General features: G+C 50.3%; 1 protein-coding gene and 1 long non-coding RNA gene across 2 annotated transcripts; one reads left to right on the top strand and one right to left on the bottom strand.

Moving 5' to 3' along the window:
* Positions 1-1,423: 1,423 nt before the first annotated feature.
* Positions 1,424-6,228, top strand: LOC131507847 (uncharacterized). The gene is made up of 3 exons (XR_009259744.1): positions 1,424-1,901; positions 3,964-4,049; positions 4,323-6,228. It is a non-coding gene; the product is annotated as an uncharacterized LOC131507847 (long non-coding RNA).
* Positions 6,229-7,854: 1,626 nt separating this feature from the next.
* On the bottom strand, positions 7,855-11,626 carry CYTL1 (cytokine like 1). The gene is made up of 4 exons (XM_058723110.1): positions 11,439-11,626; positions 9,824-9,868; positions 9,562-9,690; positions 7,855-8,424 (listed from the first exon to the last, which is right to left on the bottom strand). The coding sequence occupies exons 1-4, from the start codon at positions 11,586-11,588 to the stop codon at positions 8,341-8,343; spliced, it is 408 nt and encodes a 135-aa protein (XP_058579093.1). The 5' UTR covers positions 11,589-11,626; the 3' UTR covers positions 7,855-8,340.
* Positions 11,627-12,364: the final 738 nt, after the last annotated feature.

The raw sequence follows: 12,364 nt of genomic DNA on the forward strand, positions 1-12,364 counted from the left end.
ACTAAGCTGTCAGCACAGAGCCCGATGCAGGGCTCGAACCCACGAACTGCGGGATCATGACCGGAGCTGAAGTCAGATGCTTAACAGACTGAGCCACCCGAAAGCCCCTGTAAAGAGTTTTATTATCAGGAAATGGCTCACCAGGTGATTAGGACTGAGAAGTCTCCTAATCTGTTGTCTAGCTGGAGACCCTGGGAAGCTGGTGGTGTAGTTCTAGCCTGAGTCCAAAGGACTGAGAACAGGAGAGTCAGCGGTGTAAGTCCTGGCCTGAGGGCAGGGCAAGGCCGATATCCCTGCAGGCAGTCAGGCAGAGAGAACAGAATTTATGTTAGAATTCGGTTGAATTGTGACATCACCCCCACCCCGGGGCTGATGTCAGAGAACTGCTCGTTGGTGTGAACTCTCCCCCCACACAACACATGCACCTTGGAATTGGGTGCAGAAGCTTACCAGCCTGCGGTCTGCGTGGAACCAAATGGTGCAGGACGGGACCATGTTATTGAGACAAGAAGAGCCCACGGGCAAAGTGGAAGGAGAGGTGACAAGCTAATTCTGGGCCACGTGGCAGATTTCAGATAACAGGGTAGTTGGGGAAATTAGTCTGAGCCTCAAGGGGAAGTCTGAGCGGAGGGAGACGTGGGTTTGGGTGCCGTAAACATGCTGACAAAGTGGCAGGGGCAGATGAGAACCGGGGAGGAAGTGCAGGGAGGGGCGCCGGTCCGGGACAAAACACGAGCGGAGGAGAAGGAGACAGTCAACCAGAGGAAAGTGCAAAGCCAGGGAAGTGTGCGGTGCAGCCATCCGGACAGACACAGAGATGAGTGAAGGTGAGACAGAAGCGATCGCCTCACACCTGTCAGAACGGCTGAAAGCAACGCAGGGAACGACAGGTGTTGGCGAGGGGGCGAGGGGGCGGAGAAAGGGGAGCCCTGGGGCGCCGTTGGTGGGAGTGCAAACTGGTGCAGCCGCCCTGGAGAACGGTCTGGAGGGTTCTCAAAAAGCCAGAAAGAGAATTACCCTGTGATCCGGGAGCCACGCTACTCACCCAAAGAGTACGACAAGAGTAATTTAAAGAGACCCATGTTTACAGCAGCACTATCTGCAGTGGCCAGACTATGGAGACAGCTCAAGTGTCCACCGACCGATGAACGGATAGAGGCCGTGGTGGAGGTATGCAGTGGAATATTACTCAGCCGTAAAAGAGAATGAAATCTCGCCGTTCGCAATGACGTGGATGGAGCTGGCGAGTGTTATGCTAAGAGAAGTAAGTCAGAGAGAGACAAACACGTGATTTCACTCCTATGTGGAATTTAAGAAACAGAACAGCCAAGCAGAGAGAGGGGCAAACCAAGGAACAGACTCTTAGCCCCAGAGAACAAACTGATGGTCACCAGAGGGGAGGGGAGTGGGGGGATGGGTGAAACAGGTGATGGGGACCAGGGAGGGCACCTGTCATGATGAGCTCTGGGTGAGGTATGGAAGGGTTGAATCACTACATTGCATGCCTGAAACCAACGTCACAGTGGATGTTGACTAACTGGAATTTCGAGAAAAGGAAGAAAAAGTGACCTTGGATTTGACAGCATGGAGCTCACAGATGTTTTAAATTTTTTTTTGGCTTTATTTTTTGAGAGAGAGACAGAGACAGAGACAGAGTGCAAGCAGGGGAGGGGCAGAGAGAGAGGGAGACACAGAATCCGAAGCAGACTCCAGGCTCCGAGCTGCCAGCACAGAGCCCGACATGGGGCTCGAACTCACGGGCCGTGAGATCATGGCCTGTGCCGAAGTCGGGGTGCTTAACCGACTGAGCCACCCAGGCGCCCCATGGGTGCTTCATAGGAGTGGTTCTTTGGGTGTGATGGTGAGAAGTCAGACCGCAACGTTTAAGGAATGAATTAGAGGTAAGAAAACTGGATTTTATCCCAAGGGCGGTGGGGAACCGCTGATGAGCTGTCCGTGGGTGTGTTACCTGCTCAGATTTGCTTGTTCAGGTAGTGCAAGGACAATGGGGTCGGGGGGGGGGACAATAAATCACAGGTGAACGTGCAGAATCAGAAGGCACGTCGATGGAAGGGAGAAGGGCTCCACAGTTTGCGCCTGTACCAACCCCCCTTCCCCCTAGGATGTGATGTTCATCATGACCAGGACGAAAGTGAGGATAATAGTAATAACAGCTGCATTACTGAGTATTTGCTAAATGTCAGGATTGTGCTCGGCACTTTACGTGACTTACTTTACTGAGTCCTCAGCACTGTCTTCTGGGGCGGGCACTCTGACTGTTTTCCAGCTGAGGCCAGGAAAGTGAGGACAAATTGAAAGCCCGCAAGTCATTTGAAGGCCACACTGGCAGAGGGGAGATGAGGCCAGAGAGACAACAGAGGGGGTGGGGGCAGCTGATGAAGGGTCCCGTGACCTTTGTCAGGACTTCGGCCTTTACCCCGAGTGAAATGGGGAGCCAGCGAGGGGTCCTGAGCGGAAGAAGGGTGTAAGGCCACTTGCATGTTAATGGACCACTCTGGCCGACGTGCCAAGAAGCTCGATGAGGCTATTGGGGGGAAGCAGCTATTGCGATAGGACATAAATGGGAGTGACTATGGGCCAGGTTGCTAGAAGTGGAAGTGGTCAGATTCTGGGTCTATTTGGAAGTCAGAGAGAGCGGGAGTTTTGATGCATCGGATGTCGATTAAGTGAGACAGAGAAGGGCCAAATTTGATTCCAGGCTTCTTGGTTCCAGCGTAAAGATGGCGTCTACAGCCGTGACACCAGGATGGTCCCCAAGATAGTGAGAGCAGACGAAGGAGAGGGAAGGATGGGGGCTGAGTCTGGATCTCACTGCCGCAGAGTAAAGAGGAGGAGAGGGGAAGCCCCAAAGGAGATGGAAGAGGGGGCCGGTGAGATGGGAGGGAAGAGAACCCGGGGGCGGGGTCCCGGGCTCCTAAGTAAGGAAAGCACGACAAGGAGGAGGAAGTGGGCAACTGGCTGGAGCCTGATGGCGATCGTGATGAGTATAAAAGCATAAAATAATTGCACGCGCGAGATGTCGTGCGGAAACAAGTTGCTCCTTCCAACCAGGGCTTCATAGAAGTTGCACTTGAGTGGATGGAAGAATTCTACAGGTTTGCAAGACAGCTCAGCGTCTGAAAAGATTTGCAGCATTTGGGAAACGCTGAGGCGCAAAACCTAAGGAAACGTGTGTGCGCGCACGCGCGCGCGCGCGCGTGTGTGTGTGTGTGTGTGTGTGTACCAGGGGGTGGTGCAGAAGAGCAGTGGGTGAGGCCAGAGAAGATCAGGATCAGGAGTACCTTATGGGGGGGGCCACTGGGGGGGCACCCAGAATAATGGAAGTAGGTTTTGTACTTCATAAACACCACTCTGGCTTGTGGCAGAGGGACTTGGAAGTAGGGAGGGGGAAGTCAGGACACCACTGGTGTGGTCTGGGAGAGGGGCTAGGAGAAGCGTTCATCAGAAACTGTGGTTTCTTCTTGGGAGAGGGAGTACTCAGACTTTCGCACTGCAAAGTACTCTGATGAGCAAAAGTTCGTCGGTTTTTATGTTTCTAAAATTGTTTCAGAAGTTCGTAAGTTCTTAAGCAGTGACTGTATTTGCTTTTTTTAAAAGTTTATTTCTGAGAGAGAGAGAGAGAGAGAGAGAGAGAGAGAGTGAGTGGGGGAGGGACAGAGAGAGGGAGAGAGAGAGAATCCCAAGCAGGATCCACGCTGTTAGCACAGAGCCCGACTCGGGGCTCAAACTCACAAGCCATGAGATCATGACCCAAGCCAAAGTCAGATGCTTAGCTGACTGAGCCATCCAGGTGCCCCTGTATTTGCTTTTGATGCTATTAGGGCTAATTAGAAGTAAGTAGAAACCTTACCAGGGGCCAGATAAGTGCTTTGAAAGCGTGAATTTGCATTATCCCCTAAACAAGCCTATGAAGGTTTTATTAATATCATTCCCATTTCACAGAATGGAAAACCGAGGCACAAAGAGGCTGAGTAAACTGCCTACTGACACACAGCCAACACGAGAGCGGCTCTGCTTTGTTTCCCCAGGTGAGTGAAGTCAGTTGAGGAAACAGCACACGGGCTCTGTCCACCAAGATGTCGAGGCTGTAAAACAACCAGAAGCGTTTATTTGAGGTTTTAGGGATTGCAATCCAGGAGAGAGAGTCAACAGACACGGCAAGTGTGCTGCCATGAGGGGGTAGTGTGGGCTTAGGAAGGCAATACCCACAAGGTTACATAAGTTGTTTTGAAAGAATTATGATTGGTGCTGGCAGTCTTTAAACTGACCATCTAGCACACGTTGGACTATTTGGCTAGCAGGCGTCCAAAGTAGAAGGATGCGTTCCAGGAGGTGGTGGAGCTTGCGACTGACCAAAGTCAAAAGTTCGCGGTGTTCCGAGAATTCAAACAGGAGAGGTGAATACGCCCTGCTTCCTCAATATCCTCTCGACTCCCTCCCGACTCTATTTTGGGTGACTCTCCGAGCCATGCTTACTCCATTCAGAATCTCCTTTCACAGCCATAAGCATTAACAAGTCCATGAGGAAAAAATCTCTTCTGATGGGGAAGCCTCAGGGGAAAGGGCCAGTGACAGCCAGACTCTGACCTGGGACCCAAAGAGCCCATAATGGATGAGACCCGACAGCGGTCTGAGTCTTGAGCAAAGACTGTGTGTCGTGTTCTTAGAAGGTTCTGAACTGATGCTGAGGTGGTAAAGAGGAAATGGAGAAGTCAAGAGCTGCGGAGAAGATCGGGTTGACCAGTTGGCTGTGGAGAAAGAAGGAGAAGGACGGTGCCCTAATATCTGGCTTGGCGTTGGGCTGGCGCACAGTGGGAGTAGCAGTGTCCTTGATTTGCTATTTTTGAAATCCAAAGCAAAAGGATCCCTTCTGGAATTGATAACTCCCAACCACTGGGTTCCAGTCTCTCCACCTTGAAAGGAATTCTCCTTACGTGACCCTGGTTATACAACTGGTGTGGGATAGACACCCCACCGAAGTGTCCCTGGAAGACCTCCCCATAATGAAAGTCATTTCTATTCTGACCCCACAGCGTCTTCGGCTTTATTTCTCATCTTCCCCAACCACACGTTGGGGTTGGAACCATCTGACTCCAACTCCATTCTCGCCTTTGGCTGTGCTACGTCTTTCTTTCCGCATAACAAGCTCCCAGTCATATTTCAAGAGCCTGCTTACTTTCTGAACCCTACAGAAACCTTTCTGCCCCATCTCAGGCAGAATTATTTACTCTTTTCTCTGCCATCTTCCTAGATTTTGCAAAGGTCTCCTCTGCTAATCAAAGGGGAAGAATTCTTTACTTTTCATCTCAGTATTTGCTGAGTTTATAAATAAGCACTTGGTAAACATTGAAGACATAAGCAAACAAATGAATGTCTAAAATGCGTAAATTAGTCCTTGTCTTCAACGGCTTATTTTGCTACTTAGAAATAGCAAAGGGTTAGTAGAGCCATGAAATGAAGGCTTCTAGCACTTGGCTATTTGTCTGGAATGCCTCCGTCACCACTTGCCAGCTGTCAGGGGAAATCACATCACCTTTGAACCTGAGTGTGTTTCCTCCGCTGTAAATCTGGGTGGATGACACCCAACCAGGGGTGACATCGTTGTGAAGGTTCAGCTGGTAAGCGTGTGCAGGGTGCATGGCGCCATGCATCAATACTGGGTATCTGTCAGGAAGTGGTAGATGGTGGCGGTGGTGACAGGGATATAGTTGCATGATTTTCTTCTGTGAAGGGGTTCTCTCTTAAAAGAATGGTTATCGTAGGTTGAAACCTATCTCTCAAAGATATACGTTGAGGCCCTAACCCCTCAAATGTGTGACTGTGACCTTATTTGGAAACAGGGTCTTACAGATATTGTCAAATTAAGATGAGGTTATCCTCCACTATGGTGGGCCCTAATCCAATAATTGGTGTCCTTGTAAGGAAAGTGGATTTTCTTTCTTTTGTTTTGTTTCTTCAGCTTTATTGAGGTGTAACTGACAAATAAAACTGTATGTATTTAAAATATATAAGATAGAGGGGTGCCTGGGTGGCTCAGTCAGTCCAACATCTGACTCTCAGTTTTGGCCCAGGTCATGATCTCAGGGTTGTGGGATCGAGTCCCGCTCAGCATGGAGCCTGCTTGGGATTCTCTCTCTCTCCCTCTGCTCCTCTCCCCTGCACTCTCTCACTCTTTTCCAAATAAGTAAATAAATAGAGTGAGAAATCCCTGCTTTGTTCAAGCCCTGTTGCTAGTACTCTGTGCCATCGCTCAGACTTCTTGTCTACATAAAAATAAAATATATAATATGGTGATTTGATATCTGTTATACTTTGTAAAATATTTACCACAATTCAGTTAATTAACACATCCATCACCTGACAGAATTACTTTGTGTGTGTGTGTGTGTGTGTGTGTGTGTGTGTGTGAATACTTAAGTCCTACTCTTAGCGAAGTTCAAGTATGCAATATAGTATTATTAACTAGGGTCACTAGGCTGTGCATTAGATTCCCCAGAGCTCATTCATCTTGTAACTGAAGCCTTGTACCAACATCTCCCCCATCTACCCCCTGGCCCCAGGGCCTGGTAACTACCATTCTACTCTATCTATGAATTCAGTCTCCCCCTTTCCCAAAAAAGTTCATATATAAGTGATATCACACAGTATTTGTCTTTGTCTATCTGGTTAATTTCTCTTAGCGTAATGCCCTCAAGTCAAGGTCTATCCATGTTGCTGCAAATGGAAAGTTTCCTTCCTTTCTCATGGCTGGATAGTATTTCAGTGTGTGTGTGTGTGTGTGTGTGTGTACATATACATACATACACACATCACATTTTCAGGCATTCATCCATGGATGGACACTTAGGTTGTTTCTGTATCTTGGCTATAGTGAATTTGCTATAGTCAGCATGGTGCAGATATCTCTTCAAGATATTGATTTTGTTTCTTTCAGCTATATATCCTGGGATCGCTGGGTCGCCTGGTAGGTCTACTTTTAATTTTTTTAGGAACCTCGATACTGTTTTCCCTAATGGCTGCACCCATTTACGCTCCCACCAACAGTGTACAAGGTTCTGCTTTCTCTACATCCCCACCAATTCTTCCCTGTTGTCTTTTTGGTAAAAACCACCCTAAGAGGTATGAGGTGATGTCTCCTTGTGGTTTTGAGTTGGATTTCCCTGATAACTCGTGAGCATATTTTCAGGTTCGTTTTGGCCATTTTATGTCTCCTTTGGAGAAGTGTCTATTCAGGTCCCTTGTCCATTTTTGAAATTGGATTACTTGTTCACGTTTTGTTTTTGTTTTTGTTTTTGTTTTGCCATTGAGTTACAGAAGTTCCTTCCTCAGTTTGAATATTAACCCCTTATCAGATACATGGTTTGCAAATATCTTCTCCCAATCCCATAAGTGCCTTTCATTTTGTTGATGGTTTCCGGTGCTGTGCAGAAGCTTTTGAGTCTCGTGTAATCTCACGTGTTTATTTTTTCTTGCTGGTGCAGCAATCAAGGACCCAATGACCTAGTGTTTGTGATAAGTGCCAGACATTGCACTACCTGTGGGTATAATACAAGGTACAGTCTGCCCCCAAATGTATATGGTGGGCGTGTCTCAATGCTTTAAGGACAGACATTCATGCAGGTGGATTGAAACAGACCCAGAAACACTATGCTTGATGGAAAGAGGGAGAACAGTGCACCTCGCGAAGAGCGGCAACTTTCAGAAAGTCCGCGAAATAAACAATTTCATGTCCACCTTGGACAAATACTGCAGGACACGTGTTTCTCCCGGTGAAGATAGTGTCTATTTGATTTTCGTCACCTTTCAAAGAAAAAGTGGTCCCCATCAGCACTATGTGATTATGAACCTTGCAGATACACTTTATTTGGCAGTGAAATTTCTTTAAAAATGAAAGTTGATGGTGGGAGAGGGTAAGAAATAGAAGATTGGCTACATGTACGCAGATACCTATCAAGAAGGAAAAATGTTACTGGTACTACATTAAAGCAGTAATACAAACCTACTGTTTTGCTTGCTCTCAAGCTAGACGTTCATACAAGAGAAGCTGGTTTCCCCTTTCCTTCTCAGTGATCAAATACACATCCTTGTGCATCTAACCATCCTGCCAAGACAAAACCAGGCAGAAATGAAAGCAAGACTTCTGTCTTCAAGGTAGGTTCTGGGGGAGGCGCACGCACCTTGCTTTCCAGCAGGTGGAGAGACGTGACAGTTTCTGATACTACAGTGACAGAGAGACCTGCCAGGGCGCCTGGCTTTAGCCCACTGAGTCTGGGCAGCTGACATAACTGTGGTCCCCTTGGGCTCTCTTTCTGGATTGTCCTATCTCTGACGGCCTGGCAGGACCGTGGTCACTGGGACTGGGTATTCCAAGGCATCGCAGTCATCGGAGAGGAACACCAAATCCTGAAAAAGATGTGCAATGCGCAAGAATGTTACCGAATGTGGCCCCAGAGCTCGTGCATGACAGTAGGACTCCTGGTTATCTTCAAAGGCTGTTCGGTTATTTCTTTTTGTGTGAAAACTTCTCGTCCCTTATTCTCCCAAGGAGAACCGGCCACGTCTTCACGCTCCCAAAGAACGTGATATAATACTGCATTAGAAATATAAATAATCCTGTATTATAATTGTACCTTCTCCCTGTCTTCCCCCACCCCACCCCACAGACCAAGGGCAGAGGGGAATGAGGACGGAAATGGGAGTGGGGAGGAAATCCATGGCAAATCTTTGATTCACGAACAAATGGAACCAAATAGCTAATCATGTATCCTGAGAACTTACCCTGGGCCCAGGCCTGGTGCTAGGAATTCTCTGAGTGATCACTTCGCTAACGTCTTAGGACCAATGGAGTTCCTATAGCGACCCACACCCATGGTCGGGGAGTCGTTATTACCAGTATCCTTCCAATGATGGTTTGAGGTGGGCATCATTGTGTCTCTGGTTCACAAATGGGGAATGTGTGGCTGAGAGCAGGGACGAGTGGCTCCCATCTGGGAAGCAGGAAGACGGACCCGAGCTCAGGTCTGTCTGATGCGGAAGCCTGTGCCCCCGGGGATCACATGACTCTGCTTTCTACGTCTAGTGCTCAGGCTTTGGTGTTCTACGTTTTCTGCATTTTTCTGCCTCCTTCCCCTCTCCTACCAGAAGCCTCCTATCACAGAGCATCTGAAGCCCCTCTTCTGGAAAGTCTCCTCTGACCCCAGTGCTCGGAGCTCCCCGAATTCATAGCCTTCTCTTCCCATCCCTGCCCCATTTGGCTCCTGGCCGAGTCTGTCTCATAGGTTTAGCATACGGCCCTGGATGTTGTCCCCATACCAATGTGACTCATGGAGGGGACTGCCTTGTCCTGAGTGCCCGTCACTTACCAAGGGTGGCAATGGTAGAGGAAGGGCTTTGTGAACTGAAAGCACCCCATAAACGTTTCTCCTCCTTTCTCCTCATCTCCGGAGCACCCCCGTCCCCCGCCCTCCTCTTCTAAGAGCCCTGGGCTGAGCATCTTGGCTGATCACAAGCAGAGAAGGAATTTTCAATAGTGCCACCTACTCTCCTGCAGAAGGAGTTCATGATGGTGTAGAGTTTCCGCACTTTGTCCTTCAAGGCATCCACCTGGGCCACTTTCCAGCACTGGGGCGAAGCCACAAAGTCCCGCATCTTGGCCAGCACGCAGTAGTTCTGGGAGCAGACAGCAGGGGTAGGGTCACGGAGGAGTCAGCAGCCAGAGGGACAGGAGTTGCTGGCCCCTGCGCCCTTCTGCACAGGCTCTCTCCCCACCCCATGCCTCCCCCAGGCAGGAAGACCCTCTTACGTGTATATCCAGGTATAGCCTGGGCAGGTACCTCACACACGCCTCCTGCGGGAAGGGATACGGGTTACCATGATGCCCACGGGCACACAACATCGGCTGGTCACAGAAGGCTCCCTGCCACCCTCCCAACAGCCATACAACCCCATACACACCTTCCTTGATCTGATTTTACACACACACACACACACACACACGCACGCGCGCGTGCATGGATTTGATTACCTATGCATGGTCAGAAAGCTATAATACTATCCACGAGAATGTTAGGGCAGTTGTTACCGCTAGTGGCAGAATGGCAAGTGATATTTATTTTCTTCTCTGTCCTTTGTGCTTTTTCCAACTGTTCTATAAAGCACAGTATTCCCCCCCGGCCCCACTTATACGTGGGAGATATATGCCAAGACCCCTGTGGGTGCACAAAACCGTAAATAGTACTGAACCCTATAGATCATATTTTTTTTCCAATACATAAGTACGAGCCCAGATAAAGTTTAACTTATAAATTAGGCTCAGTGAGAGATTAACAGTTACTACGAATGAAAGAACAATGACAACATACTAGAATAGACTGACCCTCTGACCATACGTCGGAAGGGGGATCGTCTGCTCTGGGGCCGCGGCTGACCGCGGTTGACCGCAGGTAACTGAAACCCCGCAAAGCAAATCCACGGATGAGGGGGAATCTACTATATATGCCTTTTATAACTAGGGAAAAAATACACATTATTTAAGTTTTAAAATAAAATAAAATAAAATAAAATAAAATAAAATAAAAATAAAAGGTGTCAGGGTTATCATCATCCCACATCTGAGAAACATTACATTTTGTTTGAAGTGTTTACGCTGGGTGAAGAGACACTTTATATTTTTTCAAAGCTCTTAATGAGGTTTCATTTGTTTCTCTACCGGACAAGCGGTCAGGGGGCCCGGGTTCTAGCTCTGGGCAGCTCTTCTGGAACCTCCTGCCCCCACCGTGCCCTGGGTCTGCCTGTTGAAACAGCAGTGATAACAGCACTAACGTTCCCGGGGCGACCCCCGCCCCGGGCACTGCGCAAGCCTGTCTCATTCACGCCTTTACCCTTGCAGTGCCCGAAGAGGGTGGCGGGCTCTCTACCCGCCCCCCCCCCCCCCAGCCCATCACACTGAGATTCAGGGGCCGAGCGATTTGCCCAGGGTCCTGCAGCAGGAACCCGTTCTGGGGGTCACCCCCTCAGCCCACGCTCACCATTGCCAGGCTCGGTGAGGGCAATGAGCTTAGTTCTGTGTTCCTCCTCAACTCCGGAGCTCTAGGCTCCTCGGGGAGCTTTTATTTCATTTTACAACAGATCCTCTCAGTGTTGCTGGCAACTTACAAACAAAGACCTTGTGAGGTCTCGGACAGATTTCCCTTCTAGTCAAAACAAAAGAGATGCAAACCACTGTTATCTTACTTAGTAGGATGGGAATAAAATGCAAACCCTTGAGATAAACATTGACCAGAAAAGAAAAAAAAAAAAAGAGCGTGTGTGTCTGTGTGTGTGTGTGTGTGTGTGTTTTCCTGGCCCAAAGGCACGTTTTGGGAGACTGGGTCTGCAGGGAGCCTCCGGGCGGGGGCGGAGGGCAGGTGGGGACTCACCGAGGGCTCCATGGCCTGCAGGCGCCGGGCGTCCCCAGTGACCTCCCGGCTCAGGCTCAGCATCCTGGAGTAGCAGGTCGGGGGAGCGGGCTGTGCCGCGGGGGGTGCGGCCAGAAGCAGCAGCAGCAGTGGGAGCAGCCGGGGCGTCATGGTGCTAAGGCAGCCTCACTGCGCCCCTGTGGCCGGCAGGCGCCCCTTTAAGCGGCGGCTTGGGGGTGGTCCTCCACACCTCCTCCACTTCCTGTGGGCCCCCGCCAAGGCCACGGAGCACGCCCACCTGGCCCTGGACACTGGATCCTTTCAGACCTGAAGCCCCCCCCACCCCCCACCGCCTTGTGAGAGGAGCGGCCGCCTGGGGACACCTGGAAAGGATGGGGGTGGGGGGGCCCTTCTTCTCCCACACCTTCTCTGCTGGCAGGGGTGCTCCTGAAAAGGCAGGGCCGGTTGGTGAGGGGGTGGGGGAGCACAGGAAGACAAGGACGGAGTTTCCCTCGGGGTGAGGGGTGGGCATTCGGGGCTCGTGGTTGGGGTGGGGACCCTGTTGTTAAACCAGAGCAGAGCCGGGGGAGGGAGAGGGGCCGGAGGTGAGGGATTGAGCACCAGTGATGCAGGGGCTTGGGGTCAGGCAGCCCGGTGTCGATGTGTCCAGCCACCACTGACCGCCCAGAGGAAGCCTAGGGGGTCACTTACCCTTGGAGTGGCTGCGCCTCTGTGTCTGCAAGACGGGCTCTTTCCGTGCCTGTGGTTGGGGGGATGTGTGAGCACCCGCAAGCCGGGAGCACTTCAAGCCCCTGGCTCAGGCCTCGGTACAGAGCAGACCCTCGGGAAGCGTGGTTTCTCCAAATGTGCAGTGGCTCCTTTAGTGACAAGGCTCTACGGGTGACGCTCCTGTACGGAGACCCGGTTAAGGATGAGCTCTCCCCTCA

Source organism: Neofelis nebulosa, chromosome 3 (assembly GCF_028018385.1).
Source record: "Neofelis nebulosa isolate mNeoNeb1 chromosome 3, mNeoNeb1.pri, whole genome shotgun sequence".
NCBI classification, from domain to species: domain Eukaryota; kingdom Metazoa; phylum Chordata; class Mammalia; order Carnivora; family Felidae; genus Neofelis; species Neofelis nebulosa.